This window comes from Dermacentor variabilis, chromosome 4 (assembly GCF_050947875.1).
Source record: "Dermacentor variabilis isolate Ectoservices chromosome 4, ASM5094787v1, whole genome shotgun sequence".
NCBI classification, from domain to species: Eukaryota; Metazoa; Arthropoda; class Arachnida; order Ixodida; family Ixodidae; genus Dermacentor; species Dermacentor variabilis.
Window position 1 is genome coordinate 45,022,952 of NC_134571.1, and position 20,797 is coordinate 45,043,748.

Sequence of the window (20,797 nt, forward strand, 5' to 3'; positions counted from 1 at the left end):
CCAGACGCACCTCCGGTTTGCTACCCTTCGCTGGAGGAAGGGGACAAAGATACGAATAGGGAGAGGGATAAGATTAGGGAAAAAAATCTAGTGGAGGGCACTCGTAGAGGTGCGTACTAAAGTCTATAAACAGTCGCAGAGACTGATCAGCTTGATGTCCTCTACTAACACTCCCCGTTGCGTTCTGCGCCAGCTACGCGCGCGGTTACCGTCCAGGACATTCGCCTCCGGAAATGGTATTGAGTTCGACTGGTTTAATGCTTCCCGGAGAGCGACATCATGAACTTGGTGCTGGGAACAATGACACAAAATGTTCTCATCTTATAGAGTTGCATGAGACTCGCACCAGAAAAAGATGTAGTACTACTGTCGTTGAAAGCCTAAAAAAATGTAATGCAGATCCCACGCACTGTGGGAATCGATGTAAGCGAAGCTTTCTGTGCTGTTTGCGCTGATTGACGATATTTGGCGGCGATGTTGACGGCATACGACAGTCGTGAGGTGATGTTAAATGTTACCATGCGTGCGCCACTTGTTTTTACTTGCACAGTACGCAGAACACACAGCCAGACGTGTTTGCTCGAGGCGTTCTTGTGGGTCATTGTTCGCAGCTTGCGCAAAGGCTAGCACTATCATTGCCTCACACGGAGCGTCACATCATCACATCGTGGCTGAAATGTTGCTTTGATGGACGGCTGCTCGCATATTCTTGTCTTTACGCTGCGGTGATTTAACGTGCTTTGCGTCTGCACGCCATCCGTCAGTTGGCCGGATGGACAAACCCGCACGGTGTTCATTTTTCGGAAATAGCAGAAACGTGCCGTGCCGCACGTTGAAATGATGTTCTTATTTTTCAGTTTACCCGTACTTTAGCCGTGTCTACTATAGTAGCGTTTCAGCTATTGAAACCCCAAACGAGCCACAATCAATTTTCTACTGAGTCTGCGCCCTCACAGACAAGCCACGTTTTCTAAAGGGCCTTTCCTCTCTTTCGCGATTCTCCCACGCATAAAAGCTGCCACGATCGAACAGTGGCGACGTTGTTATTCACCCATTTCATGACGGCCGTTGGCTTTGCCAATTGTCTATCTCCTCTCTACCATTCTACCTACTTTTCCCTGGGCTGTTGCGCCTGAGTACAAACTTGAGCGTTGCAGCTTCTGCTAGCCTTTTAGGCGGGGCTCGCGCGTAATTACAGCCGTCCAGAGGACATTGTGTCCACGGCCAGGGAGTTCTAGAAAGGAGCACCGCACCGCTTCAGGCCTGGTAAATCGGCCTTGACGGCGGGCTTGGGTTGGGTCCAGGCTTGATGTTACGGGCTTTGGGTCGGGCTCGGCTTTCAGGCGGCGGGCTTGGGTCTGGCCGGACTTGTTCTTTCGTACACTCTTAATCGGTTTCTACACAGTTTGTGCATACATATATGTTCCAGATATTTTATCTAGAACACGCAGCACCTGGGGAAGTTTTATCTGCAACACCGGGTTTGTTTTGCTGGTTCCTGTTGGGTTTATATGGAAAGGCAGAGAAGTACTCGTAAGTGTATAAGCCCCTCGCTCCAGTTAACCTTTTCTCTCATTGTGAAATTGTTTAAGTAAAACATCTATCTATTTTTTCTGTGCTTTTAATTACGTTCGTTATTATCTTACATTTTAAACATTATCTTATAATCGCAGTAATGTAATATAATGAATATATTTATTATTTATCGTCGCAAGCACTATGGTTGGCTTCCGGGAACTTTCATGAAGCCTGCCGCCGTTACAAAAAAAAAAAGGAAAAAGAACGCGGTCTGCGTGGTGTCTCATGACTTAATTTCAGTTGAGAAACCTTTTTTTCCCAGGGCTCTATCGCAGTTGCCAGTTTTCACGTGACGCGAAATGAACACCCAGAGCTTGGTTCCGTGCCTGTCCACAATAATGCATGCGCTGGTAGAATTCGACTGCATGTGGCGAGAGATCATGGGACTGCCCTAACATTGTTGCAAATGTGCAGGAATATATCGCCCTTAAACAAGACATGGGCGGCAATATATTCCCTTACCCGTATCTCTTGCTTGAACAAGATACTTACGGTTTCCGTGGCAGTTTATGTGTCACCTTACCTGGAACCATAAGAACCCAATCCATTGAGAAGCTAAGTGGCACCGTTCTCACTGAACTGCTTCTAAACGAACGCCAAAAATAGCTCGAAATGTGTTCGTTGACCTTCTGTCATTCCTGCCCGTGTACTCTGATGGCCAACTTCAAAGGATGAGAGGGGGGGGTCTACACTCAAAGGAGGCTATACTGACGTGGCATATGGTAACTAAGAGCTCTGCCCGATTTCCTTGCTTCGAACATAAAATTGCTAACCGAGTGCACGTACACCTGCGAAACTATATGATCACTACCAGTTGTGTGTCTCTATGTGTGTCTGTCATGCATCTGTGCGTCTGAAGTTGCGTACGGGCAGAATTAAACGATTGCATCTTAATGAACTTCAGTGAATACCGATCCCGAATTGTCTTTCACCGAAGTTGCAGTTCCTCAAGTCCAAGTTCGACTGTATATCTTCCAGTAAATTTAGGTTTAATCCTCTGTTTCTCCTGCTATGGCAAGCTGCTCCTAAAGTGAGGGCAAATGCTACGAATTATTTTGGCTGCTACAAGGACTGTGACCAAACGCTCTCGATGATTTGCACCTCTTTATTGAAAGAAAAACGAATGCAATGTGCCGTAGATGAATAAACGCTTCTTATACTCTGTATGTTTGGCCAGGTTTCTTCACCTTGAGGCCGTTCTTTAAAATGAATTACTTATGGTTAAAGTACCTGTTAGCTAAACATGCGCGTTGGAGATACCTTGAAAACGTCTATTGGAACCACCTCGCTCTCGGTGGTGAGCTGGGTCTTCGGTCGGGCCCGATTTGCGGTTGGGCCAAGCAGGTCAAGTAGGTGAAATTGTTTTTCGGGTTCCGACCGGTCCCAGCTATCGTTTTGAGCAACCGGGTAGGGATCGGGCGGGTAAACTTTCGTAAGTGCTGCACACGGGCAGAGAATCTCGGACCCGAGCAGTACTCTACTCCAGAAAGCACGGCGGCGAATGCCAATGAGCACTCGTTGGACAGGTCTTATAGAGTCCTTTCTTTCGCCCCTGCCATGTGTAAGAGAGAGAGACACAGGAAAGGGGAAAGGCAGGGAGGTTAACCAGAGGGGAAGGTCCGGTTTGCTACCCTACGCTGGGGAAGGAGGGGAGGGGAGGTAAAATGATAACAAAGTAGAGATAAAGAAAAAAAGGAGCACAGACATATAATCACAGTTGGTCACTGTCACCGCATAATGTCAACGCACAGCACAGTAGCACTTGCAGCACTATGAACCATCTGTTCATGCTACAGCCGCTTGTCCAATTCTGTTGCCCTTAAAATCTGCAACACTGCCCTCGTCGCCCTCTGCTGCGATGGCTTGTGATGACGGCACTTTAAAATAAGTTCCTCTGTTAGAGGTCTTCGGTCAAAGCGCGCTATCGCGTTTGCGAGTGATCGTCTCTGTAAATTATAGCGAGGACAGTCACAGAGAAGGTGAAGAGTCTCCTTGTCACCACAGTCATCACACGAGGCGTCGTCGGCCCATCCGATTCGGAAAGCAAAAGACTTGGTGAACGCCACCCCTTGCCATATTCGACAAAGCAGGGTAGCTTCACGACGGCAGAGTCCAGCTGGAAGGCAAAGGCGTAGAGAAGAGTCTAGGTTGTGCAGCCGGTTGTTGTGAGAACTTCCTGCATTCCACAAAGTGAACGTGATATCACGGCTGAGCATTCGAAGCTTTCTAGCGGCATCTGTCCTTGATAATGGTATCGGCTCTTCTTCGTCGCCTTAAAGAACCGATCGAGCAGCGTTATCGGCGTGTTGGTTCCCTATGACGCCGCAGTGACTTGGAAGCCACTGATATATCACGTGGTGTCCTTTCTCAGTCGAGGTATGGATTAGTTCTCTAATCTCGAATACCAGCCGTTCGTGTGGTCCACGTCGCAGGGCTGATAGCAAAGACTGCAGTGTTGCCTTCGAGTCACTGAATATTGACCATTCGAGGTTGTTCTTGGCTGAGGAGACGAAGTGCAGCGTTAAGAGCTGAAAGTTCCGCAGCCATCGCTGTCGTTGCATGACATGCCTTGAATATGATGGTGGTGGCTTTCGCTGGGAAAACCACGGCTCCAGAGAAACACTGGAGAGTTGCCGATCCATCAGTATAAGTATGTACGCGATCGGCGTACATCTCGTGCAAAAGAAGCAGAGTTAGTTGTTTAAGAGCAGGTGATGACAGCTCAGATTTTTGCCTGATTCCTGGTACGGTGAGGTGCACTGTAGGTCGAGCCAAACACCATGGAGGAATCGATGGCTTAGTTGCGGGGGTGAAGTCTGAAGGAAGACAGGTGTAATATTCCGAGATCGTAGAACAAAATGATGCCTGCGGCCTTTCTGACGGTAGTGTTGCCAGATAGTGAGAACGGGCACGGGCAACGTGTCTAATGTGCACTCTCAACACTTCCACAGCAATGTGCGTTTGTATGGGTTGGTCCCGGGCGATCGCAATAGTCGCTACAGTCGATTTGCATTTTGGCAAACCAAGACAAACCCTGAGAGCCCGAGCTTGAATAGCCTGTAGAGCACGAAGATTTGTGCGGCAAGTGTTGGTCAGTGCGGGCAAACTGTATCTCAAGAAGCCCAGAAAAAGAGCCCTGTACAATTCCAACATTGCAGGCACTGACATTCCCCAAGTCTTTCCAGCCAGAAACTTGAAGAGCTGGGAGATTGCTGTCAGACGCTGTTTCAAATAGGTCACGTATGGGCTCCATGAGAGATCTCTATCAATTATTCCAAGAAATCTGTGAGTCTTCTCGTAAGAAATTATCTGGCCATTTATTGAGATGGCGTAGGGTGCCATTGGCTTGCGAGTGAATGCCATCAGTGCTCATTTGTCTGACGAGATTTCAAGACCTTGGTTGCGGAGGTATATAGTTGTCAGAGTAGCAGCTTTTTGAAGTCTTGCACGTATCTGAGGACGTGTCACACCTGAAGTCCATATACGTATGTCATCTGCGTACATTGAAATCTTGATCGCTGCTGGCAGATGATCAACGAGACGAATGAGTGTGAGGTTAAATAGGGGAGGGCTTAGTACACCGCCTTGTGGAACACCTCGGTATGTGTAGTGTCGTGCGGTTTCACCATCGTCTGTACACAAAAAGAAAGATCTCATAAAAAGGTAATGATAAATCCACTGGAAAACGCGACCACCTAGGCCAACCATCTCAAGAGCATCGAGGATAGACTCGTGAGATACGCTATCGTATGCTCCCTTGACATCGAAGAACAAAGCTGTAGATAATCTTTTGCGTGACTTTTGATGCTGCACATACGTAGCGAGATCAACAACACTGTCTATTGATGAGCGATCTCGACGAAAATCAGCCATGCAATTTGGTAACAGGTTGTAGTGTTCCAGGTACCACTCCAAGCGGGCAAGGATAATCTTTTCCATTATCTTTCCCACACAGCTGGCCAGCGCTATTGGGCGGTATGAGGTGAGTTGAAGTGGGGACTTGCCTTGCTTCAGGAGAGGGACCAAGCGGCTTGTATTCCATTCTTCGGGTACCATGCCATCTTGCCAAGATACGTCGTATAGATGTAAGAGTTCTTTCCGTGCGCCATCACTCAGGTTGTTCAAGGCGCGGTAGGATATTCCATCTGGACCCGGGGATGAAGAACGCCTGCATAGAGCAAGAGCCGCTTCTAGTTCCTTCATTATGAAAGGAAGATCCATGCGGCAGTCACGTGAAACCGGGATGTGACTGGGAGCTAGAAAGCCTGGACCGGTTGCTTGGCCAGCGATCCTTGCACAGAAGTCTTCTGCAACATCAGCATCCAGTCGCCTCTGGAAGAGTGCCAGCGCTTTGAATGGGAAGCGTTGTTCAGGGAGGGAACGCAGACCACGTATGGTTCTCCAGATGTGGTAAAGTGGCTTTCGGGGGTCTAGTGACTGGCAAAAGATTGTCCAACGTCGAGACGCAAATTTATCCATGTGACGTTTAATTTTATTTTGTAGTGGTCTGGCTGTCCTAAGGTCTTCGATGGATTTTGTACGCCAGTAATGCCGCTCCGCCCGACGACGGAGGGCATAAAGTCGCTCCAACTCTATATCCGATTCCGTGTGCTTCGTCGAAACCGTGACCGTGCGCGTGGCGTCTCGTATTGCAGACTTGGTTGTTTCCTCTAATCTAGAAGACAAGCCCTCCCGACAAGCATCTTCCATGGTAGAAGTAAAATTAGTCCAGTTTACCAATCGAATGGTGTTCCGTGGGAAGGACCTGGACATCCCTTTGATGACAAGGTACGTGGGAATGTGATCACTCCCGTGTGTCGCAATATCCGAAAACCATTTAACACATCTTGTGAAAGAGCTGGACACGAAAGCTAGGTCAAGACAGCTGCCATAATTCCCGCTTCGCATATACATTGGGCTACCGTCATTCAAGAGTGAAAGGCCCTGGTTGCAGGCGAAGTTTGGAAATCTTTGCCCTCTTGCATTTGTCCTTGTGCTTCCCCAGGCCATATGGTGCGCATTAAAATCTTCAATGATGACATATGGAGCAGGGCACACCGACAAGATGTTCGTTAATCTTTTGGGATCAAAATTACTTGAAGGTGATATATAAACGCCTACAAGTGTAAACATGAGTTTGCGCTTTTTAATTGTTAGGCAAACATATTGATTGTTATCATGAGGCGGAATCGGCTGGCGAACATAGGTCAGTTCTCGACGAATAAAAACGATGACTTTACTGCATGCCTCAGTTGTTGCGGATATAACAGCTTCGTATCCCGATAATCTAACTGGTTTTGACACGTTAGGCTCGCATACGACAATAACCGGGAACAAATTATTATATATATACTGACGAAAGTCTGAAAGGTGCGACCTTAGACCTCTTGCGTTCCACTGGATGATTGACGCTGTCCTGACTTCTTGAAAGGATGGGCGATCGTTGGCCATGTCTCTATTCGAGAGACTCAAACACTGGGCTTAAGGCGTCCAGTACTTTCAGCGCACTTCGCGCAGTCGTGGTATTAAGATTCGACAGAATCACTCGAATGGCATCTATGAGGGGACGCAGCATTGAAATAACTTGACGATCTGTTTTGTGCGTGTCATCAGCGGCAGGAGTAGGCTCCCGAGCGGGCTTGACAGTCTGGTTCTTTGGGAAGTTGCTGGCTCGGAAGCGCAGGCCATTCTTCTTCAGAAAGATTCCGTTCAGCTGACTTTTTTCTGCTGTTCAGCCCCTTTGTGGCGTCATTGGAGAATGTCGGTGCCACAATGGAAGGGCCCCTCTCCTTTAGTGTCTCTGCCTTTTTTGAGGAGGTTCGGTGACGCCGACGCCGACGCCGGATCGTTTCAGCAGCCTCCCTGTATGTTGAATTGTCCCGAACCATTTGCTTGAGAACAGCGACCTCTTTCTTGATGCGAGGGCAGTCCCTAGACGAGGCAGCATGGCAACCATTACAGTTGTCGCACTTTAGGACAGTAGCCCGGCACGCGTCCTCCGCGTGAGGTTCAGCACACCGGGGACACAATAACGAGTTTGGACAGATCCCCTTGACATGTCCAAGCCTAAAGCACTGATGGCATTGAAGAGGCTTTTGTACGAAGGGCCGAACAGGGTGTCGGAAGTGACCGACTTTGACGTGAGGTGGTAGGCAATCTCCTTTGAAAATCAGTTTGACGCAGCGCGAAGTTCCAAGGCGGCTCACACGCGTGATGACTAACACCCTCACTTGTTGGTTTGACGAGGATAGGCAAGTCCGCGTTTGGAATGGCGACATCAATGTCATAAATTACACCTGGTGTGGATGCATCATCCATCGGGATATAGGAACGCACTTTGATGTGCCCTAGGTCCGAGATTTGCTTCAGTTTTTCGAGCGCACTCCCGTTGGAAATATCGATTGCCAGGACATTTTTACGTGTATTTATCCGAATGTCCTTAATTTCATTCGGCACGACCGTTTCCAAGAAAAGAGATAGTTCTTGCCCGTTTAGCAGTCGGAGGTTGCTTGAGGGCTCCTCGGGTACGAACACGATGGCGTGAGGCCAACGTTCAGGCCTTGACTTCAGAGTCGCCGTGCTCGCTTGCGTTGACGTATTCACGTTGACAGTCCTCCTTCTGGCCCTCTTTCTGCGGACAGTAATGAAGCTGTCATCCGACGAGTCTTCATCCGACACGGAGTACAGCTCAGTGTCCTCGGTGTCACTGAGCGCGCTTCCTCTTTTCCTCGTGAAGGACGGCCTTGATGACCTCCGGCCAGGAGGGCCCCTGGAAGGCTCCGCGTCCATGACCACGAGACCGGGAGCCGAGGCACCAGGAAGTTCCGAAGATTTCGCCAGAAATCAGAGAACACAGTTAGAAGCGTTCTACCAAGAAGACACTTCGTCGTCGTCTTCCTGCCATGAGCAAATTTACAAGTTCTCAAACAACCCCCGACGTGACGTGTCAGACAGCAGCAGCAGCGGAAGCAGCAGTGGAAAAATAGAAGGGATAGGCAAACAAAGCTTACAAAAATCGAATTGCAGCAGTTTACCATTCCTAAGTTGCAGAATGGCCGCTGGTTGACGCCGTAGTGGACGACTCCGAACAAATTTTGACCAGCTAAGGTTCCAAGCGTGGTGAACGAGCTGCATTGCTTTGCGCGTTTAGCGGAATGTGGTTAGAAAATGGAGACCACCACGTTCTGCTCCGAACCAGATCGGCATGGCAACTTCACCACCGCGGGGGGTGAGTTCCTTAACAAACGCTTCGACACAAATGGAAAAACTGGGATATGAGGAGGTTCGGCTTATCGGGAAAAATAACTCGTTCTGTTGCACTGCCATTGAGTGCAAGAATAAAATTCTCTTTTTTTTTCCCTTTTCATTTTTGTACTTGCGTCTTGGTGACAAAGCCGGGTCCTTCGAAACACAAGCTCCATTAATGTGCCCTCGCTCTTGATACAACCAATAAGCGACCAAAACAGAAACTGACGCCCAATGAGCGCCGACCTTATCCTCCCTTCTTGAAAATTTAGCTCCTCTTATGTGGTACTGTTCGCATTCTATAGAGCTTTACACGTAAGCACGAGTGATCACTTGAGAAAGCTAGTGATGAGATAATTCCTCGCGATTCTAACTGCCCTAGTGGCACGCCATTATCATCTCAGAGCCGTTGCGGCACTATAGGCAAGACTGGCTGTCCGCCTGCCGTTGCCATGCCTTTGCAGGAGCTTGCTGCACGCCTGTTGGCGAACTTATCCCGACAGACCGCATGCTTTTATTGACATGATAAAAAAAGGAGATGTTGGCGAACGAATTTCGGAGCTCGCGTTTACTTGTCTCATGAATACTACACGTTAAAGAGAAGCATTCTTTGCGAACCCTGCCAGACTTTCCTTACCGTGGCTACCGGCCTCGTCCTGCTGTCTTGCCAAATATATTTGTGAATATATATGCAAAAATAAATTAATATACCGACAAGGTGGCTCATAAAGGCCTTGTGTGCTGACCATGTATGGCCACCTCTGTTCTGCGTAAAGGAAATAGCTTCTTATGTAGAAACTGAATGTAACTGTCGGCTTTATTTATAAAGCACACCAGTCTGTTAATAGAAATGGTTAATATTATATTTCATGAATTATTTTTTTACGTGACATTCGATATCTGCCACTCGAGGTATGCATGTAAGCAACTTTATTGTATATCCACCAAAGATTAGCGACTGGGGCTCAGGTCTCCCATGAGGGTCGACTTCGAGGCCTTGCCTCGTCGCTGCCACTCAGGCTATATCTGTTCTTGGCCAATCCTCCAGAATGGGTATTTCTAACTGTGACACAAGAGGTACAAAATTCCTAAATGTTGCTTTTCTGTGGATACACCTGTCATCGCAAAATTGTACGCATCGCCGTTATCTGGAAATCATTCATTAACCACTTAAGCTTATCTCCGTATAAATTTCGACATCGGCGTACGTTTCCTTTCCTTTCCATTTTTTTCATCTAAGGTGCTATGAAATCTGATATTCATGTACGTTTAACACGCACTTAAAGCTTCCTATACTAATAATATTGCATACATACACAAACACAGCATACGTACAACAAACAACACAACATTAGCAAAAACGCTTTCAAAACGCTGGTAATCTTGAAGGTTGGTTGATGAGGCTTAGAGCCCTATAACGACACAGAGGCTGGGAGAGATGCTGTTGCATAGGGCACCAGATAAATTTTCACCATCTGGGGTTTCTTGACCTACAATCGACATTCCACTGTTGCCACCTTGCTGGAAGTCGAACCCATGAACTTGTGCTCAGTGGCAGAACTCTACAGCCGCTAAGCGACTCCGATGGTTATAAAATTATGACGTCTTTATGTTCAGTAATAATAAGGCCGATAATATTAGCGAAATAATTCAATAAAGAGACACATATACTTACAATCTGTTTTAACCTTCTAAATAAGAAAGCATATTGTTCCACGAGCTCTAAGAAGGACACCCATAGTTAGCAACAAGCACAGCTGAAAAGGTCCGCTTTTGATTTGGTAAGTTGCACAGAACCATTTAGAAAGCTCCAATGAGTAGCATAAATGAGCACGTTATTAGTTATTTACGAAGTATAACAAGAGAGCCTGCTAAAAAAAACAAAGAGAGAAAGCAGTAGCAGAACAAAGAAGCAGCGCTGTGTTTGTTATCGCTGTACTGAATGCCAGGGGAATTATATTTCCTCGGGAACATATCGCCCCTGCTCAATTCGTAATTACACGTTTAGTGGGGCACCCGAGAGCGGCGAGAGATGATTGCAGCCCTCGTTTTTTGTAATGATTTTCCTAAAGCAGTTCCCTCAGTTTGTTTATTGCTGTTTCATTACTGTTTCATTACTGTGCGCTTTTACTACTTTGAAACGTGCAGCGTCAGGGATGCCTCTGCTATAGTGTCAGCTGACAAAGGATAGAATTTCTAAAAGTCATTATTGGCTAAATGAAGCTCGTTGTTAGTCAATGTTCCTTACCCATTCATGATAACCAGGGAGGGGAGTGTCCAAATATAGATGACTAATCCTCAACTGTTCTCACCGGTGTCAACTTTAGGGCGGTAAGAAGAAAAAAACTAAGTTACGCCGTTACTCGTTTAAAAATCTCAGTAGAAATGCCATCTAAATAGAGTGCAAAAGATACAGAGATACAAACTTAATCACGACCGTACTCCGCACAGCTTATATCGCATCTCAATGTAGGGCCTAGCTCTATTTCGGTAGGCTCCTCCACAGAAACTCCGAAATAGGACAATATTTCCTTTAAATGATAACGTCCATAACAGTGCACGGTTTTGTTGAGACCACGAGTAGCAGGAGTGACTTGGTCATTTGTTCTCTTTGTGCTCTTGGACAGCACTAACTTCAGTTCTGCGAACGCATTTATCGGAACGGCGGCGGCGTTGAGGGTTCTTGTAACCCGACTTCGTATGCCCTATATCACAGCCAGGTCTTCATTACAGTTTCCAACTCTATAATTTGAGTGGCCGGCTCGCCATAAAAAATTATGGATTTTGCTTCTATTGTCAGCGGCACACGTGTACTTTACCCTTTTCAGTGCTTCTCTCAGTGCGTGCTTTCTCAGTGCGGATACATTACCTTATCGTTCTTTTGCGTTTGCAGCAGCAGCCATGAATATGCCTTCGCATGAATTCTAAAATGTTCGCTTCTTCATAAAATTGCGGGGAATATGCTTAGTTTGCGAGAAAGCAGTAAGGACGCTGCTTCATCAAATGTTATTTCAAGTCATGAAATCCTACTGCGCGGGAAACGAAAGGATTCAGAGCAGGAGTGGAGGACACGTAAAGCGGCTTCTGCGCCGCTGACTCCATGGGGCCCAACTGACTGATGTTATACCTGGCAAATTTTTTTTTCTTTCTTGGTAGTTGTTGCTCACTGGCTAGCCGCTTTCGGTAAATTTTAGTACTGGACGGAAATTTTAGTATTGGTATCCAGAGTTTTCGATACCAATAGAATGCTTCACTTTTCGTATTCGTATCAGAAAAGAAAACTATTTGGTACGCATTTTAGAAACGTACCAAATATTTCGCAACAGCCTAATGTGAAAGGCTCATTATTGTTATCCGTATGCTACACAAGTAATTGCATCTCACCGAAAGTGAGAAATCACGAGCGCTTTGCATGCAATATAAAAAAAAAAGCCTTAGTGCAAGCTTTTTTTTCGTTTTGCGGCAGAAGCCCACACGACAATTTCTGATTTTTGGTTGTTGTCTGTCATCTAGTGTTTCTGGCCGTCTATTAAAAAGCAGTGTTATCTTTTATACTACAACTAGTGATGTTTCGCTTGCAACGGGAACTATTAGAAGCTTCTACAGGGCACAAGTCATTTAGCAGCTTTTCTTTCCTACAAACTTCGGACCTTTCTTTGGCCATCAATTATTTAGCGTTCTTGGAAAGTTATTCATAAAGCTATTATCCTTACTTGAAGAAATTGTTTGCAATCATACAGAGCTCTAAAGCTTTCACGGGGCTATTCGTGGAGTTTATTTTAAAATACGGTTCGTGATTTTGCACTTAAAACTCATCTTTTTTATTGTTAGTTGTATTTTTTGCAATAGTCCGTAGAGGCTTGGTACCTCATTCTGCGGAAATAAACAGTGCGCTGTAAACAACATATGCTACAGCTATTCACTATTGAATATTCAATTCGATAGTGGGTAGCTTACTATTCGTACTCGATTCATATTCGAAGAAGTTCATATTCGCCCATTTCTAGTAATTTTGCGCTCGGTAGCATGATTGGCCGGCGTGTGTTCCTACGAAGAACATAAGCATAATAACTACATTATGTATTATTCCTCCTTCTGCATCTAGTGTTTTCAACCGTTGTAGCATTCAAATTCTTCGGATTTTTAATTTTTTTATATATATATATACATTTTTCTTCACACAACGGCGGCCCAAATTCTGTCCAGTCTGCTTGATGGCCTCACCTCCACTCTCTTCTCATTGTTTTCAGGCAAGACTACAGAGGACGCTAGTAACCCAGCACGGGAAAACTCGCCGTCTCCGGAACGCCCCAAGGCGTGCGTTTATGAGGTCGACGACACGTCAAGCGCGCTCCACCTGTCCACAGCCGAGGCGTCACTGCAGCATTCAGCTGCAGAGGCCCAGGTACCGGAAACTTTCCCCTTGTGAGATACGAAATATGAGAGATCCGCTGCGAGGCGTGAGCACGCCTGCATTTTGCTTTCCCGGGCGCGCAGGGGACTCAGGACAGGCGTTTCCCTCTGGCCGCTCAGTTGCTACACGTGGCACAGCGGTCTTTACCATCCTTTTTTAGAAAACTTGGAGCGCCGGCCCTATCTTGAAAGCTATATGCGAGATGAGTGCAGAGTTTAGGTGCGCCGAGGGCTGATAGCTTCGTTTGAATTTCGTGTGCGCTGTATTCTCGCCGCTTAGTTTGCGTTGATGCGAGTGGCAGCACGAAGGTCAATTCGCTCGCTGCTGCTGCCGCCTTTCCTCGCGCCACCCTTTTGACACCAAGTGTTCGCGCTTATCGAGTGAGATGTGTTTATGTTTGCCTGTGCGCGCCTGACGACATGCGTGTTATTATAGTTAGTAAGCGAATGTTTACAAGTTTATACGGCTGATAGAACTACTACCCTTGCTTCGTATAGCTATTTACAAATTTGCTATCGCAATTGATTCTTCGCCTTTGAGGTAAAACGGTGACTATATTTAACAGCCAGTGTGCATTCTGAGTAAGCTACACGAACAAGAAATAATGAGAGGATGTCGTGTAGGAAGATGGGAAGATGGGGGCCGATCGTAGGAAACACACTGTGGGATAAAGGTTCGATGAACCATGAGTAAGTGCCTCAGACAGGCTGACCGACGTTTCGATAGGTGGACCAGTCTCTGTCAAACGATCCTAGCTCTCATCATCCGCGGTATTCCATAATGAGATGCTACAGCGCAGGGAACTGGAGGAACGAAAACAGGAATAGAAGGACACACAGAGCACTTTCTGCATCCTCGAGTTCATCGTCTCAAAAGAATTAAAGCGCAATTGAAGACTGTAGACCGCACGTCAGAATACTAGGTGCCGATGTCGCGTAACGTCATTGCACTATTCACCTAAAACTTACTGGCCACAGATGGCAAGGCCGCCTGTGACGAAGATAACGTCACATATCGAAACGTGGGCCAGCCTGTCTGAGACTGGTTCGTATATCTTTTATCCCACTAAGAGCGGCTCAGGAATAGCTAAGAAACAATGTTAATAAACGAGCTGATGAAGTAAGGTAATACGAAAGTTAAGCGAAAAAGCACATCGTTTACTGCCGAAAACAGGGGAAGAGGAAGTAGAAAGATGGGAAAAAACTTGCCACGAACAAAACAGATGCTTAGGAGAGCCAGAAGGTTTACTGCAATCTTGCACTTTGACGGTTCATACGCTCGACGTTTCGCGGTGCATCTGTGTTAGCACGTGTTGTGGGATCAGTATTCCGCGGTACTACTGCAGAGGGGCTGCAAACATCACGCAGGAATACGATATACCAAGCGGGCACCTAATTAAATCACCTTTCTTTTCGTATTGGCAGCGAGCCACTTTCCGTATTCGGTGCGGGCGCTTATTGAGTGAGCCATGTTTGACGTGCGACCACGCACCGTCGCTGCCCCGTAGGGGATAAGCCCGATCCAATACCGTGTCGCTGTATGTGTAATTCCTGCATGACATACTAGCGCCGACGGAAAACCGAGCACGTCGGCCACTGTTGATTGCACCTCGACGTAATGTAGTTACGCTGTCCGGCAGCTTCTTCTTGAGTGACAGCCGCGGCATCGGTAGTAACCCGACTTTCTACACGTGACCGCGTCCCCTGCCGCCTTGTCAACCAGATTATTGCAAAGAAACGGATAAGTGTCCGGACGCTCTTGCTCCTCCTCGTTGTTTACAATAAGACGGTGCCTGCCTCGTAACCTTGCCACGCGCGGAAACACATTTAGAGCACGCGTCTTGCAGAGTAACGGCCGTCCCTGCTTGAAGTGGACAGCAAAAGTGGAGGCCTATTTCCACAAAGGACGTTAATGCACATGCCTTGTTCGTTGTGACACGAACTGGTGTTCTTAACGCGATATAGGTGCGCGATTGGATCGTAATGCCAAGTGCTTTGTTGTTTCAGCGAAATACGTGACAAAGTTCTGTCGTATAAAGAACATCCTTAGCGAGGCTACAGAGTTAATCACTGTTTAGAATCTAGCGTAATACTTGGAAACAATAGCACAGGGGAAAACTAGAGACGTATACGGATGTGTAGGTCATTACCATTCTTGTTGAAAGTGGGTTTATTATATTATTTATAGGCGTCCACAAATTTACGTTTGCGCTTCAATAGCCTCGACTCTGTCCTCGAAGGTGGACACTCCGTGAACTGTGCGCGCGCATCTTACGCAGAGGCAGCAGAGTGCAATTATCATCATAATCATCATTGCTATAAACGCACTCCTTTATCGCCCTCCGCCATTTTACCCAAATACCTTCCCCAGCGGGCCGTAGCAGGCTAAATTCACGTCACTCAGGCGGATCGACATTCTTCCTTTCCACTTCCTCCTCCTCCTTCTCTCTCTCGACCCCGCACGTTTCTCGCAAGTACCGCTTAATACAGTACACATACAGACACAGCAGTTGATATTCGGTTCACGACTGGTTGATTGCAGCTACTCGTAGATAGTGAGCAGTGTAGTTTTGCGTTCTCTTTACGCCGAAACTGAGCGACAGGCATGCAACATGCACAATAAAAAATAAAAAAGTTAGCACGGAAAGAAATGCAGAGGCTGTGTTTAGTATCGATCATGCCTTTTTCGTCTTCTTTTCATTCATTCATTATGTCTTTAGTCATTGGCTAACAAAAAGGTATACGGCCGCTATATTATCGAGACCAGCCACTCGGCGCGACGGATGATCAAAAAGGAACAGAATGGCAGGAAACGAATCCTCATTAAAAAGAAAGGGCCTCAGAATCCACTTCACTGGCTTTCACCGATCACGAGTCCCTTTGACGCGTCACTGTACTCGCGCGACCATGGCAGTCGATACGCCATCACGCAGTCTCGCAGATCCTGGTACTTTACGAGATTTGTGTATAACCTGCAGAAAAGAGCCTACAAGTGTTTCCAAGTAGTAGCAGGTAATTTCATTTTTTTTATTGCTTGGTGATTACTTCACATACTGAACAAATCACCACTCTGCCGGCCCAGACACTGCCGTTAACTACAACGTGAAACGGATGAACGTCCTTGCGGATTGTTGCAGCGGCGTCACGATTAGTTCATAGCGCCATTTAAATAGAAAGTAGAAATGTTCGCTGGCGCGGCGGCATAAAATTCGCAATGCTTGCAATATTGCCTGCACTAAATTATTCCAAAATATCAGACACTCTACGATTCCTCTCGGTTACCTGTTGATCCCTAAATCTTTTTCAGATGTCGGTGCTATAATCGCGGAAGGTGTTGACAACGGCGTACCAAGATAGCAAACGTCTCGGAAGCACTCTCGCCTTGGATTTGTCTCGGATGGATTGTTCAGTGAAGCAACGAGCAAGAGCACAAACAGTGCCATTGTTGTACGTGAAGGCTAATGCTGGAAATATTTCGTAAGTAACTTTCCAATTCTCACCGCTTTTCAATGACAACACAAAATAAGGGCATTCATGAGAACTTGAAAACCTTTGTATCTTTGTATGTCATATAGTAGACATAATAAAATTTAGAACAGTTGTACGAAGGTCGAAGTGTTGGTTTGAGTTCATGCAGCATTGCAAGAACAAAAGACGGGACAAAGCGCCTTTGATAATTTCATTTTAATTGCGGCGTTTTACGCGCCATAATCGTTATCTGGTTATGAGCAACGCCATAGTGGGCACTCCGGATTAATTCTGACCACCTGGAGTTCCTTACCGTTCAACCAATGTGCGGTACAAAGGCGTTCTCGCTCTTCGCCCTCGTCAAAATGCGGCCAGCTCCTTTGTCGTCTGCCTTGCTTTGTCCTGTCTTTTTCGCTTGAGTTCTCTCCTGTTCTCTTTTGCATTCATTCATTCATTCCACTTAATTTCGCGTCTGCGACAGCGTTCTGCGTTGAAAGCCAGCAGTTTAAACATCATTTCATTCATTGCACCTTGAGGGGCCTAGGGCAATATATGTCAAGACAATGACACAATTACAATCTGCAGTTACATGTGTTTTAGCAATGTTAGGAGAAAACAGGTTTAAATGCACACACACACACACACACACACACACACACACACACACACACACACACACACACACACACACACACACACACACACACACACACACACACACACACACACACACACACACACACACACACACACACACACACACACACACACACACACACGCGCGCGCGCGCGGGCTATGCGGAGTGTACCTTAATATATCAGGTGAGTGGTTAATCTTTCTCGAAAATGAAATATATCATGGCATTTAGTGCCTCAAAGAAACTCACAGACAATAGTATTCTGGAGTCAAAAGGCGCGAATTATTTTTGACCCCCCGTGGTTTCCTAACCTGCGCCTAATGCACGATACAGGAAAGATCGAATTCAGTCCCCATCGATATGCGGACGCCGTGGGCGGGAATCAAACCCGCGACCTCGTGCTCAACTGCAGAACTTCATAGGCAGTGAACCACCGTGACAGGTATCGTAAATAGTCCAGTTGGCTGCGTCATCGATCAGACTACTTGTTCTGGCAAAACTGAAGTGATTTGCTCTGAGTTTGACAAAGATGTCTGATAAAAGTTTTTTATATATAAGAAGCGGGAAGGTAGCATAGGAAAAAGCTGCACATATTTCAGGTGATATATGCCTAAGTGTCAGGGTTCATTCTAACATTATTATTATTATTCGGAAAGCATTATACGTTCCATTACGCGAAAATCCGTCAGAGACTGTGACCGAAAGATCATACCAAAACTGGCCGATGGCGCAAAGAGTAAAAGCACGTGCGAAAACGCTCGGATTGACGTCAACTTTCTCAAGGAAGTTTCTGTGAACAAAGTAAATTGACGGCTTTGAAAAGAAAGTCTTATACATTTCGGCCTGGGTGGGAATCAAATCCGGGCCTCCGGGGTGCGAGAGTAGCACGCTTCCCCGGTTCTGGCTGACTAAAAGTGAGCCTAGTGCGTGCGTTCATGAGCGTGTTCATAACGTTCTGAGGTCTACAAATGGTACAACACTTTCGCATTCCCACTCGTAAACAGTGTTAAGTGTCCTTGTCAATTTTTTTTTCTGTTAGAACCATAAGCTATGTAAAAAATAAGGTTTAATCACTTTACAATGATGACAGCTGTTCACTTTCAAGTGGCAGTAATAATAATACTCATTTGTAGTCATTGACAGACAGACAGACAGACAGACAGACAGACAGACAGACAGACAGACAGACAGACAGACAGACAGACAGACAGACAGACAGACAGACAGACAGACAGACAGACAGACAGACAGACAGACAGACAGACAGACAGACAGACAGACAGACAGACAGACAGACAGACAGACAGACAGACAGACAGACAGACAGACAGACAGACAGACAGACAGACAGACAGACAGACAGACAGACAGACAGACAGACAGACAGACAGACAGACAGACAGACAGACAGACAGACAGACAGACAGACAGACAGACAGACAGACAGACAGACAGACAGACAGACAGACAGACAGACAGACAGACAGACAGACAGACAGACAGACAGACAGACAGACAGACAGACAGACAGACAGACAGACAGACAGACAGACAGACAGACAGACAGACAGACAGACAGACAGACAGACAGACAGACAGACAGACAGACAGACAGACAGACAGACAGACAGACAGACAGACAGACAGACAGACAGACAGACAGACAGACAGACAGACAGACAGACAGACAGACAGACAGACAGACAGACAGACAGACAGACAGACAGACAGACAGACAGACAGACAGACAGACAGACAGACAGACAGACAGACAGACAGACAGACAGACAGACAGACAGACAGACAGACAGACAGACAGACAGACAGACAGACAGACAGACAGACAGACAGACAGACAGACAGACAGACAGACAGACAGACAGACAGACAGACAGACAGACAGACAGACAGACAGACAGACAGACAGACAGACAGACAGACAGACAGACAGACAGACAGACAGACAGACAGACAGACAGACAGACAGACAGACAGACAGACAGACAGACAGACAGACAGACAGACAGACAGACAGACAGACAGACAGACAGACAGACAGACAGACAGACAGACAGACAGACAGACAGACAGACAGACAGACAGACAGACAGACAGACAGACAGACAGACAGACAGACAGACAGACAGACAGACAGACAGACAGACAGACAGACAGACAGACAGACAGACAGACAGACAGACAGACAGACAGACAGACAGACAGACAGACAGACAGACAGACAGACAGACAGACAGACAGACAGACAGACAGACAGAGCGAGCTTTTGTTTCTATTTCTCAACCTAACACTATATCATCTCATTCTGTGATTCTTTCGTTTTCCCTTTTGCAGATTTCGACCACCAAGAGGCTCCTTCGAACTTCTATGAGAAAAAAAAAAGAGACAAGAGAAAGACGATTGTTTCGAATAAGAACGCCGCGCAGACGAGATTTCTTGTGTTTCAACGCGCTCAGCATCGAGGAACAGCTGTGTCAAGACACGGAGCACAAGAGAAGAACGACTCTTTGGCGGCAAAAACACGAGTTTGTGGGTGTTCGCTCCGTTTATGAAGATACAAAGCGACATGATATCTGAGAGCGAGAAGTTTTTTTTTTCATTTTGCTAATATCTCGCACTTTGTTATATATTCATAGTTTCAGAAACAAACCCCATTTTCTTGGTGGCACATATTAATAAAGCTACATGCTTTATGAAGTGCCCGTAAAAAACCACTGCGCGAGCTTAATGGCACCCTTTCGATGATCCGTGGCAACGCCATGAGGAAACGTTTCTACTTTCTTACATCAGCTCTAATTTTGGCTGTTGAGCTGTCGATTATGTTTTCATGTGTGTTTTTGACAATTTGATTCATTGTCGAATGGGCCACCGTGGCCTACGTACATACGTGACTTGTGTGCAACTATAGCTTTTAGATTGCAGGCATATATCTTCAGGGTTACGAGGTGTGCTCGTCCCTTGTGTGCCGTTGAAAACACTGAGAGCATTACTTTTCGAAAACGGGCGTCACTGAGCGGCATTTCTACAGCATAAATATGTGTCAAGATACGCATGCACATCAATATCCACCACTGTATTGTGACGTCGGACTCGCGGAGCTGTCTGGGCACGATTTCATTGCTTCTATAACAATCACAAAACTGCATAAGCAGCACCAACAAGACTGCATTCGTCGGTGGATTTACGAAAAAAGAAAACCTATTTTTCGTAAAACTTTAGCCTTATAAGTGTAACTTAATGGCGCAGTGTCAGTTCTGCGCGCGTTTTATATTACAAAGGCCGCTCCAATAGACAATGCATTGTGCTGTCTCCTGCTAGGGCCACGTCTCCACTTAGACCACATGATATCACGGCACATGATCTCATTAAGCCGAAATGGATAACTGTTTTTCCAGCATCTGGTGCTCGCCCTCTGCGCAGACGGCAGCGAGACACCT

General features: G+C 46.5%; 1 protein-coding gene across 1 annotated transcript in view; it reads left to right on the forward strand.

The window, feature by feature from the left end:
• The window catches only part of LOC142577741 (uncharacterized), a 48,772-nt gene extending 28,753 nt beyond the window's left edge, over positions 1–20,019 (forward strand). Inside the window, exons 8-10 of the mRNA XM_075687194.1 lie at positions 13,074–13,228; positions 16,544–16,713; positions 19,695–20,019. Of these exons, the coding sequence (XP_075543309.1) occupies positions 13,074–13,228; positions 16,544–16,558 (170 nt within the window). The 3' untranslated portion in view covers positions 16,559–16,713; positions 19,695–20,019. The remainder of the gene's footprint in view (positions 1–13,073; positions 13,229–16,543; positions 16,714–19,694) is intronic.
• The last annotated feature ends 778 nt before the right edge of the window (positions 20,020–20,797 follow it).